The sequence below is a fragment of the Acanthisitta chloris genome, unplaced genomic scaffold (assembly GCF_000695815.1).
Source record: "Acanthisitta chloris isolate BGI_N310 unplaced genomic scaffold, ASM69581v1 scaffold6046, whole genome shotgun sequence".
In the NCBI taxonomy this organism is placed as follows: Eukaryota; Metazoa; Chordata; class Aves; order Passeriformes; family Acanthisittidae; genus Acanthisitta; species Acanthisitta chloris.
The window spans coordinates 9484-21726 of NW_008677545.1; the positions used below are offsets into that span (position 1 = coordinate 9484).

General features: G+C 48.7%; 1 protein-coding gene across 1 annotated transcript in view; it reads left to right on the forward strand.

The window, feature by feature from the left end:
• Nucleotides 1-11100, forward strand: part of ALG9 (ALG9, alpha-1,2-mannosyltransferase) — an 18838-nt gene extending 7738 nt beyond the window's left edge. Inside the window, exons 10-11 of the mRNA XM_009076541.1 lie at nucleotides 2858-2988; nucleotides 10977-11100. Of these exons, the coding sequence (XP_009074789.1) occupies nucleotides 2858-2988; nucleotides 10977-11100 (255 nt within the window). The remainder of the gene's footprint in view (nucleotides 1-2857; nucleotides 2989-10976) is intronic.
• Nucleotides 11101-12243: the final 1143 nt, after the last annotated feature.

A 12243-nucleotide genomic window follows, 5' to 3' on the forward strand; every position in this document is an offset into this window, starting at 1 on the left:
ATAATAATGAAATATATCTATGTTCTAACTATAATACAAGTTACAGAACAAAAATGGTCTCTCTGCAGCACTTGGAATTTCCCCCATTTATGGGAGTGTTTTCTGTTTGCATTTCATCTGCCATAAAATCATCAGCACCATAAACGAAGCAGAAGTAATAATTCCTAGTCACTGCAGTTTGGGGTTTGGTGCAGTGTGTTGCTGTGACCACAGGAAAGTGAACTGAATGAGTAGCTCAAAGTTCCCCCCAGAAAATATTTGTCACTGAGCAGGGATTGAATTTTTCCCTCTGTGCTTCCATTTCTTTTGGAATATAAATGCATTCAGCATATTTGCAGCTAAGGAGGAACTTAAGGTGGAAGCTAACTGAAAGAATTGCATCAGTGGTTTCAGTGGGAATCTGTTCATGTACACTGGGATGATATTTATATTTAATCTTACATATATTCTCTATAATAAGTTGTATATTATGTACATAATATGTAATATATGTTGCCTCTATGTAATGGGATGCAAAGTATAACATCACTGTAGATTGTGCAATGTGTGTGTATCTATCTATCTATCTACTATATACACACACTGGATTTATACTTCTCCTGGTTGTGTTATGTTCCCTAAACAAAACTAATGAATCCTTTAAAATTATATTATCGTCCTGGTTGTGTTATGTTCCCTAAACAAAACTAATGAATCCTTTAAAATTATCAGCCAGCTCCTCTCAGCTCATGAGCAGTTAACTCTTGGCAGTGCTGTGGGTTGAAGCTCTCCCTTGGAGCTCCCTCTGCAGCGAGTGGCAGTGGGCAGGAGGCATGTTCCCACCTGAGAGGAGCTGTCTGCTGCACTGCATTTCATTTGTGAAGTCTTTAGCTGGGGTGTATTTTTAGCACAGACAGCTGCTGCACAGCCTCTGACTAACGGAGCACAACACGCTCCTGTTCTGTGCTTCGTGCACCCTACAACTTGGCTCTTGCTCACATAAAGGGCTCAGGATGGGAGGAATCAGCTGCTAAATGTGAATTTGAAATGGGGGGTTAAAGCTCTTACTTCTGTCCTGCTAATAGCACCAAGAGATGAAGATCTTTTCTCAGGTTTATTGAGCTTCCAAGGGCAAACATACCCAGATTGAGAATAGAAGAAAAGTTAGCAAGCCCTGAAAGAACTGTGATAGGGACTCAGTATCATGAGTCATTTAAAAGGGGCAAAACAAGTGGTTCAAGAGGATGATCTGAGCCATGGAGCTCAAACCCAATGAATGGCTCCAGAAATGGGACTGATCTCTCTGGTTGAGGTGTAAATATCTATCACTGCTCTGCTTGGAAATGGAAGAGGAGATCTCAGTGTTTCTGTTGCTATGAGACACTGGGGAAAAGGCTCATTTCATCTTCTGCTTTTGCAACTCTCCCTTCCTTAATCACATTGAACAGCTCTTGTGCTTGTCCTGCTGGGGAGATGCATTTGGCTCCGAAATGGCTAAGGAAGAGATAAGGAAGATTATTTCTTAAAAGATATATCCAAGCAGGAACAGTAGATTAGGCCTGAAAACTGAAACTGTTAACAGCTTCAGAGGAAGTGTTTTTTTCACCACTTTCTTCTCACTGGTGCCATCCCTCCAGACCCCAGTGAGAGACACGTGGCTGCAGCAGCAGCTCAGCATGCTGTGCCCTTCACTCCAGCTCTGTACCATGCTGTGCCCACTCCTGTTAGTCAGGATGTGACCAAATTTAGCTCTCCAGCACTCAGCACAGAAGTTGCATCAAATAAAGCAAGAGTGGGAGGAGGAAAAGGAAAGGAGAACAGAAGAGCATAGGATGTAATTTAGAAATCCCTTGCAGCTTTGCTCACTAGGACTGACTTCCTTCTGCAGAGAAACATTTCAAGGTCTGTACATCACCCAGGTCTTGGGTGAACCCCCAAATAAATGACCAGGATGGATATTATCCTTGACTTCCCTGTAACTTGCAGGGATGCACTGTGCTGTGCTTGGAATGGTCTGTGTTCACCTGGCACCTGAAGTGTCAACCCTTTTAGGGGAATGTTTAGAGAGATCAGGCCTAGTGCTTGAGGCAGTAACTTGTCTTTCTCTGAGCACTTTGACATCACTTAGCGAAAAACTTGGTTAGTGGTTTGGGAGTCTTTGTGCTAATGAGCCAGAACCTCTCTCAGGGCCTGGAATGTTCTTCTCATACAGTGCAAGAAGTGGATTGAACATTCTCCTCAGCTGAGTTTCCCATGGTGTAATTTCATTTGCCACTCAGTTGTGATGCCACAGAGCCATCTGGTACCCACCTAATTAAATTGTTTGCAGCCTAAATCGTTCCATTAAACCCCGAGGGAGCTTCAGGAAAGGGATGTCAAGCATGGCCAAGGAAGTTGGCAATAGAATTTTGTGGGAGAGTAAAGTGAAGTGTGGCATCCATCAAGGAAAGGTTTGAGAGAGTAAGACATAGCCATGCTGCATTCCGAGCTGGGAGGAGAAGGGGCATAAGGTGAGTCTCCTGCAGCTGGGAGAAGGGGCATAAGGTGAGTCTCCTGAGCACATTGCCCACCAGGCAAAGCATCAACAGAATTGGTTCTGCCACTTCATATTCCTCTCTGTGAGACAGTTCCTCAGCATGAGAGCTGCAAGTGGCACTGCCTCCTGGAGGGACCCAAGGATGTTCCTCCAGTGACCAAAGCAGTAGTGGAAGTTCATGGTCCCCCATAAAGGTTTGGCTTGAAAACATTCAAAACGTTGTACTACATATCCTGCATGAATCATTTCAGCTGCACTTTAGCCCTCTGATCACTAAGTACCAGCCTGTCTGAATGAGAAACTCACAGGAAACAGAACACAAGGATGTCTGTCTTTCTGCAGATTGACATTTCCAAGTGCCACTATCTGGTGGACTTGGATACAGCCACTGAGACCCCGAGGGAGCCAAGGTACTCATCCAACAAAGAAGAGTGGGTGACCATTGCCTACAAGCCATTCCTAGATGCTTCCAGGTATGCTGTACCCAGGGGAGAGGGAGGGCTGGGGGTGTCAGGTCTGTGAGAGCTGTGTACAGGGAGGAGAGATGAAAAATGCCAGCTTGAAGTTCAGTTTCCAGTAAAGGCAGTTTGCTGGCCACAGTGACACCTTTGTCAAACTTGTGCTTGCAGTATTTATGACCCAGGTTTCCTCAGAGGGTGAAGTTAGCCGAGAGGGTGGTGAGAAGAATTATGTTTGAAAAGAATCCTCCCTTCTTGCTGAAGCAGTGTTTGTTGGTTCCCTTTCCAAAGAACTGAGGTGCATGTCATCTCCTCCCAACAGACTTCTGAGTCTGCTGTCTTGTCTCAGCCAAATTCAAGACAGGTTTCAGCCAGTCTCAAAGAGCATGAGCTCTTACAAGTTTTATGAGAGCTGGCAGGCAGAGAGAGGAGGCAGGCAGCGAGGTCAGACCTTTATTAGGCAACAGAGAATCCATGGAAGAGATCTCTGCTAGAATCCATTCTTCATTAGCTCTGCTGCTCACTGAACCTGCTTGTCTATGTGCACAGGAATTTCTGTGAGAAACAGAGGCTGAGCTTGCTCTCCTCCAGGCTAAATGGGGTGGAATCAGGGCTGTCAAACCTCTGCAAATGCAGAAACCCTCAGCTCTGAGGGGATGGTTATTTGGTCATTTAAAGCTCTGGTCTTGTAGTTGTCATACCAGGACAGAGAGGCTGAGTGGAAAAATCTCTGTCAAAAACTAACAGAGTTCAGTGCCCTCCTGTTTTCCACGTGAGACCTTATTACTTCCTAGTAGCAGGACCCTCCAGGGAGTGGGGCTGGGAAAAGCAGTTGAACAGTGAGAAGGAGTGATAATGACAGAGCAGCTCCCAGGAGAGCCCCAATGTTCCCAGCCTGCTGACACAAACAAGTTTTCTTGGCAAGGTCTTTCCTGAACTCTGTTTTCCAAAGACCTGCTGTTCCTTTCGGGCAGGACTTTAGGAAGGGAGAAAGAGGTGGCCAGTGAGTCTTATTAGTGAGGCAATAGAAACATCTGCAGGAGAGCTTTGCAAAGGACTCTGTGCAGAGTATATGCCCTTGGATGTGCCTTTCTGCTTTGAAGATGATGTGTTTTAAAGCTGGTTTATCTTGCTCCCTGCTCAAGAGCCAAGCTTTGGTTGGTTCAGCCTCATCTAAAGTCCCTTGAAGTCAGTCAAAGACACTGAGGCAGGTCCAGGGGAGCCTGCCAGACCCTTGGGTTAGCCATGGGGTGCAGTTTGCTGGGGGTGCTCACCTGCCTGATGAAAGCCAAGTGACTTACTCTGGAGTTATTCTATTTCTGACTTCTCCAGAATGTCCTGAGTTCTCTGTGGTTTCTTTCCACTCCTGCTCATGTTTCCTGTGCTTGGCTGATGTTTGGTACAGAGGGAGTTGGTTTGTCTCATGGAGCAGATCATTGCCCTTCCAGCCCTCACCTACAGCCTCTGAACCATTGATTAAAGCTCATGAGAGACACCACAAACCACTTATTTCTCTTTTCAACCTATTTCAGATCTCCTTAGAGACTTGGAGTCCTTGTCACTCTCTTCACTGCTTTAGTGCTGTTTCCATGTACTCACTGATATTTTTCTCTCTTCTTTTTCCCTCCTTCCTTCTCAGTGGGGGAAACGGATAGGATTAAGGAATTTCCCCATTTACAGCTGTGTCCTGCCAAGCATCACTGCCTGTCTGGCTCTCAGGAATTTGGCTACACATATAGGTAGATGTGATGCTGCAGCTCTGAGCTTCTGGGGGTAATGCTGTCCAGGTCCTTCCTGCCAGACTGGGGCTGGAAACTTCCTCCCAACCTTGGCAGTGAAAACCTGTGCAATCACTTTGATTTGATCTGTAATACTGTGTGTTGCATTTAGATCATCCAAACTCCAGCTAGACTCCCAAGCTGAGTGTTCCCTGTTGGCTAAGGCTCTCTGCAAGCCTGCAGCCAAGCTCCAGTAGCCCACTCAGTGTGGTGTGTGGTCCTTCAAGTCTGGCTTGTGAAGGGAGAGTGCATGTGGCTGTTACTGCTGGAAGCAGTGCCTTGACTTGTTGGAGCAAAGGCATCAGCTCACTGTGGAGCAGCAGCGTGTTGTGGGAAGTTGGGAGTCACAGAGAGCCTCAAATTCAGAGCAGTGACCCAGGGAATGATGAGGTGTAAAGGCAGAACTTGGGGTGGGAAGGGGGAACATAACTCCCTGGATATTTTGAGGGTGGGGAGACACTGGCACAGGTTGCCCAGGGAGGCTGTGGCTGCCCCAACCCTGGCAGTGTTCACAGCCAGGTTGGATGTGCCTTGAGCAACCTGCTCTGGTGGGAGGTGTCCCTGCCCAGGGCAGGGGGTTGGGGCTGGATCATCTCTCAGCTCCATCCCAACCCCTGAACATTCTCTGAATCTATGATAAGCAATCACAGATCATCTAAAGGTGATGGGGTGGAATGGGGACCTTTCTGCCTGCTGTACCCTCCTTAAAAGATGCTGCTGCATTGGTGGGAGGCTGGAGCAGAAGAAGGTTTGCAGAGCATGTCCCAGGAGGAGGTGAGGCAGTCAGACCCTCAGCCCTGCCCGTGTCGCCCGTCAGCCGTTCCTGGGCTGGAAATTCTCCATGCTGTTCCTTATCAAGGCCTCCCAGCTGGAGCAGAGGGGAGGTGTGGTGCCTTCAGCAGTGGAGGAGGCCAGGTTGCCATAGCAGCAGGTCTGATTTCCATCCCTGCTGTTCCTACCTCCAGAGCTCCCACAGTTGGGAGTGCTGAGCTCTGGCCCTTCAGCCCTTCTGCGGTCGAGGTGGGACAGCTCCAGGGCACTGTGCTAGGGAAGGACTGGAGGGGCCTGGGCTTGTCTGGGGATATCACTGACTCTGAGAGAAACAGCAGTGTCTCCACATCTTGTCACCCTTGAAGAGGAGCAGTGAGCAAGGAGCCATGGCCTGCCCAGCAGTGGGCACAGCTTCCCAGGACAACTCATGGTGCAGTGAAGAGTTGGATGAGAGATTAAGGGGCTCAGCTGGAATTTGCTGCTCCCATGACTCTGTCCGGGTCTCTCAAACCCTCCCTGTGTTGCAGTTTCCCATTTGGACCAAAGGTTGGTTAGCTCCTCACTTATCTGCCGGAGCTTGTTGGCAGTGAATGAAAGAGTGATGAGCTTCAGCTGCATAATAGCACTGGCAGGTAAATACCTTTGCATTGTTTTGCATGGGAGTGCTGGAGTTTTGCTGCCACATCCATATAAAGGTTTCCCATGGCAAATGTTCCTGACTGGGTGTTGAGCTCCTTGCTCAGTGCGTCAGAGCAGTGCTAAAATAAGACAGTGCTGTTTGCTTTGGTTTCTTTCCCTGAGTGTGCTTGAGTTGGAACTTGCATAAAATATTGGGGCTCAAGCAGTTCTCAGGAGGGGAAATGACACAAGTTTTGCAGCTGACAGCTGAGGGAGGCAGTGGCAGTCAGAGCTGCCTGGTGGCTGGGTGAGGAGCCAAGCTCTGCCTCAGCCTGCAAACCCAGGCAGCAGCTCTTGGCCTTTGGGAGAGGTTGGGAAACCTCATGTGCAAAGCAAACACTGTGGTGTGTGTCTGTGGCTGCACCAGCAGTGTTTGCCACTCCTGCCAGCCAGAAGCTTCTCTGAGGGCATCAGTGATGCCTCAACACTGTTTCAGGGGAGCAACAAGTACTTCCATAGTCCAGAAAGGTGTTTGCAAACCTGGTAACTGAGAAGGTATGGAAATGCAGCAAAAGACTTGTGTGGTTTTTGTTGCATTTTGATTTGAGACAACAAAGGCACTGCTGTCTCTCTGAGAGCTGAGGAATGGATCATTCTGGGCAGTTCAGCTGCAGGAGAGCAGCAACACAGTCAGAACAGCATGTTAGGAGTTAGAGATTGGTAAGCTAAGAGGATCCCAGAGCTACCAGGTCTCTGGGGAGAGTTATGCCCAGGGTCAGGCACACAGGTCTGAGGGTGCAGTCATATATATCTGGAGTATATCTATAGAATAATGCCCAGGGCTGCTCACCTTGCTGAGCAGGTCCCTTCCCTCCTCCTCAGCTCAGTGACACAGCTCTCAGATCTGCCACCTGCTCCACACAAAGGTTTGGCAATGTCCCTTGCTACCTATGTAGAAAGTGCAAAACCACTGTGAAAATGCAGCTTGTTCCATACAAAAGGTAAGGAGGAACAGAAGGTCACCCTGAGCTGAGTGAGGGAAGCTGTCAGTGCAGTTTCAGGTTTGCAGCTCAGTGAGTGCAGAACGAGGAGAATTTATTTTTTGGGGGGAATAAAACCCCATCAATCCCCTCCCCAGTCAATGCCAACCTGCAGCTCTTGTTCTCTGGAGCTGCCTGACCCCAGCAGCTGAGTTCACTCCTGCTCAACCAGAGGCTTCTGGGACTCACCGCGAGTCTCACGTTGACGTCAGCAAGTGCAAATGTAAATCTCAGCTGGCTCTGATAAATGGTGCTGCTAATTGAATTAGAGAGCACTCCCAGCCACCAGCTAATTATGCTCCTCAGGAAGCTGCTTTGCCAAGGTCCATTTAATTCTATATTGGCTGAGCACTCTGAATCTGGCACAGGCGAGGGGAAATATATTACAGCTCCCCACTGAGGAGCACATATTTCCAGCTCTTTAGGCTGAGCTGTCTGCTTGCTCCAAACACTGGATTTTCCATCAGAAAACACATTCTTAGTGCAAAATTAACGATTCAGTCACCTTGTTGCAGCATATCATTCCCCTGATTTGATAAGAAACTGCCTCACTGCCTGCAGTGGTGCTTTCCTCTGTCACACGAGCTGTGTTCCCTACTTTTGTTTTACAGGCAGTTAAATTACTCCTTAGTTGGTTTATACAGAATTTAATATTTCCCTACTTTTGTTTTACAGGGAGCTAAATTACTCCTTAGTTGGTTTATACAGAATTTAATACCTAGAGGAAGTGCAAATGTTAATGGGCTTTGAGAGAGCTTTGATCACGAGCTTCCTGTGTGTGCCCATAGCTGGAAGGCACCAGGTCCTGCCCACATGGCAGAGATTCAACTTCCTCTTGCCTCTTCTTCCTGCCATTCCCTTCTCTTCTTCCCTCTCCTGCTTCTCTCTGAATCCTGCTGTCCCAGGGGTGGGAAGTTCAGGTGGGAAGAATTCCCACCACTACAGGTGTGTAACTGCTGCCATTCCATGTCAGTCTATGAACTTGGGAGGGAAGACTGGAACATCCTCACTCAGTGTTTGCTTCCATCCCAGCACAGCCTCTGGCACTGGTTGAGCTGCTGTTCCTGAAGGAATCAGCAGAAACAGCACCAAACAGCTCTGCTGGGCTCACTGGTATCAGCACACCTCTGTCCTGACTGGGAGCTGCTCTGAGTGCTGCAGCAGTCACTCCTTTAGAATCCCCAAACCTGGAAAAGCAGCTCTTTGGCTGCCCAGCTTGGAATGATTGTGGCCTTGCTCCCAAGGTGCTGCTTGGCAGCTCTGTGCTGATTAAGGCTCCACACACTCACAGTCTCTGGGGGACAAATTTAGAAGCAAATGCAAATAGAACATTATATATATTCCCTGTCATCTGTCATCCCAACCCTTCCCTGTGCCATCTGCTGTCTGAGGTTGCTGAGCCTGACAAAGAGAGGTGACAGGAGGTAAAGGTTCCCTGTCTGAATTGAGAGCTCTGTCATGACTTCCTGAGCTGTAGGTGCATCAGCAGTGAGGGAACCAGAGCTGCTGAGGAAAGCACCATCCAGGGCTTGGCTGCTGTGTAGCTCCAGGAGCAGAGAGAGGTTTGTGCCCGTGGCCACTCTGAGTCTGTTTCCAGTGAGAAAGTTGCTGCTGGACAAAGAATGTCATTCTTTTTCCCTTTTCCTTGTCTTTTGCTGATGGGAATTGAAGTGAACCATCCCATTCCCTGGGAGCAGTGGTGGGGTGACAGGCTCAGAGCAGGAGGTGCCAGAACAAGCTCAGCAATGACATGATGTCCATTAGCCACAAGAGCTGGAGAAGGAAAATCAAGCCCTTGTTTTCAAAGGGATGGCTTTGCTCACAGTGACTGCAGGGAGGGCTGACCTCCAGCTTCCAGGCACAGGGAAATGACAGCTGCAAAAAGTGTTCCTTGTGCAGAATGCACCAAAATTACCATCTCCTGCCTAGTTATTTGCTGCTGAGAGATTCTGCTTTGAACACGATCCCTGTTCCAGCACCTCAGGAATTCACAAAGAGCAACCTTTTCCAGGGATTCTTTTATTGGGGAACTTTGCTGGGTGCTTGTAAAGGGGCTAAGGATTATCACTGAGATTTTTGTTCCTGCAAGTGAAGCACTTTTATACCCTGCAGCACAGGCTGAGGCTTGGCAGAAAGCAGTCTGACAAGGTGCTGCTGGATGATGAGAGAAGGCAAAGTCTCACAGTCAGGAGGAGGAACTGCAAATTTTAGGAATTCAGCCTCTCTGAGGGTAGACAATACTTTCTGCCTCAGTTTTCCCTCTCCAGTGTGGGAGGAATAGCACTTTGTCTAAAGAGGAAACATTTCAACTGGGAAATGCTTTGCTTGGTGCTTATGTGGAGCAGGACCTGCTGCTGTGCCAGTGCAAGTGGATAGCACCAGGCTGTTCCTGGATGGGCTTAGACTCCAAGGTGCAGGAGCTGAGGAGCTGCTTGTTCTCAGCTGCATCACAGTGAGAACCCTGAGAGCCTCCAGGGAGATGCAGCTCAAGGGGCAGTTCCTGCCATTGTTCCCACCCTGCATTTTTGACAGGTGTCCAGTGCTGTGCCTTACAATGAGCAAACAAAGCACAATGCATCTTACTCCTGGAAAAGTGACTTGAACTGGATGTGCAGAGCCTTGGCTGTGCTGCCAGCAGAGCTGTGTGTGGCAGTGACCAACAAGCACAAGGTCTGTCTGCCATCCCTGGCCACTCAGCAGGCTGCAAATCAAGTCTGGGAGCTGCTGCTGCTGCAGCTTTATGTGCATGGAGTTAGACTTGGGGCTGTCAAAGGTTGGTAGTGTTCCAAAAGTTGATTTTGAACACATAAAGACAGAAGTTTCACTGCTGAGGAAGCAAAACTCTGCCCCAGCCCTGATTTCAGTAATTTTTGAAGCTTCTGAAGGTTCAATGCTGCTGCTGAAGGACTTTATATTTGCCCACTTCACATTTCAACCTGGATTTTACTAATAGATTGCTCAGTGAGAGAATACACACATTCAAAGTGCACTCAGCTAGCACAGCTCCAGCAATTAGCAACCAACAAAAGGCACTAATTTCATGCAGCCATTAAACCCTCCATGCTTGAGTGCTCCAGTGGCTCAGTTGTTGGAAGTGCTGGGAGCTGCCAGCTCCAGCCCTAGCAGGGCATGGAGGGAGTGCTGGCAGCCTGCAGCACTCTGCCCTGGCAGCTTTGGAGCACCCTGTCCCTCTTTAATTCAATACCTTCAGCAGAAGATCAACACAAGAGCAAAGCTCCAGTGTGCCAGTGTCCATCTGAGCTTGTCTCTGCTGCTCAGGCACGTGTGGAGGAACAGCCAAAAGATGGGACAGAAGAGAGGAGATGCCAGGAGGTAAATGCAGCCTTGCTGTCACCTTCACAGAGTGTCCTGAAGAATGGGTCCTGCCTGTCTGTGTGATCCCAAGGGCCCACAGGGCTCTCTGGCAGCTTTCTGGGGTGTTCCACTGGTCCCATGTGCTGCAGAGCAGTGCTGGACTTCGTCCACCTCCAGTTTTAAATATGCAGTGTCACAGCTAGGGGAAGGGAGTGGTGGTCACTCCCATGCTTGGAACTCTGTGGGATGGCATGAGGTGGAGCAGAGAGGATGTTCTGCACAAGCTCCATATTTTGTTGTTCTCTGGCATCTAAGTTCCTTTTGATAATTACCTCCCTGCCCTCTGTCCCCTGCTGGGATGGATAGTGGGCATGCTGAAGAAGTGGTCAGGCTACTGCTCTTCAGCTCCTTGTGATGGTGGCACGAACCAGGGAGCAGATGGGACAGGTAGGAATGATTTGGTTTCCCTTTCTGGTTTCAGGTCCTCGAGGCTGCTGCGTGCGTTCTACGTCCCCGTGCTCTCTGAGCAGTACACCTCCTATGCCAACTACACCATCCTCAAAGCCAGGAGGCCGAAGCAAAGCAGGAAAAAACTGGGAGGGTAGCAACACACCTGGCCAAGGATACCCAAAGCGTCTGCTGACACTGCTAGACAGCTGCCCAAGCCATTGTCAGTTCCCTCTTTGAGAGATTGTGCTTGTAAGACTCACTAATAAAGACTTGCCATGAGGTGGTTTTGCTCCAGCTGCAAGGAGGGAGCATCATCTGCTCTCAGTTCTCAGTGTCAGGTCTCTGCTCTGCCTACACAGAACATGTTGGTGAATTTGGAAACCCAGAAGCCACTTCTGAACAGATTCCCCCTGCTGCTCCCTGCCTTGGGATCTGTTGCACCAGAGAAGAGAGGAATGGAGAGTGAAAAAGGAATGATGGGATGAGGTTCTGTTCCAGGTGCAATCTGACTCTGGGAAAATCCAGCTCAGCTTCTCTCTCTCTCTCTCTCCTACTCCCCCATCCTCATCTGCTCCAGTAGTGCTTTCCTTCTCGTAGGGTTTTCTTTCAGGTAAAAATGTTTAGGAGTTGATTTTTTTTTTTAAAGAAAAAGGAAGGGGAGAAGAGGCAAAGACCTGCTAGACAATTCACTGAAATTACTGAATCACAAGCAGTGAAGTATCACACCACAGACAAACAGTCTGAAGCTGCTCTGTCCAGGAGACACAAGGATAAACCTGTGCTTTTGGGAGGAAAACCCCCAAACTCAGGAGTTGAGACAATTACCTGTTTTAATGGGATCAAAGTGTTTGTGTTACTATGAAACCAATGGTTTGTTTGCTGTTTCTAATCCTTTTTTCCAGACTCCTGTAACCTCCTTTGAATTCTAGACTACAGCATCTTCAGCTCTCTGGAAACACCCAGAGAGGAGAAGGATTGATGTAAGTTTTTTGCAGTTCTGCTTCCCAGAATAGCCAGTGTGTGTTGCACTGGTCCCATGTGCTGCAGAGCAGTGCTGGACTTCGTCCACCTCCAGTTTTAAATATGCAGTGTCACAGCTAGGGGAAGGGAGTGGTTTTCACTCCCATCCCTGGAACTCTGTGGGATGGCAGGGGATGGGGCAGAGAAAATGTTCTGCACAAGCTGCATGCCCTGCTGTGCCTGTGGTTGGATTGGGCTGGGCAGTGCCAGAGGAGGTGGATCAGGGAGCAGATTCAGTCTGGAAGCTGTTGGGATCCACACAGGACACGTGTGTGGGT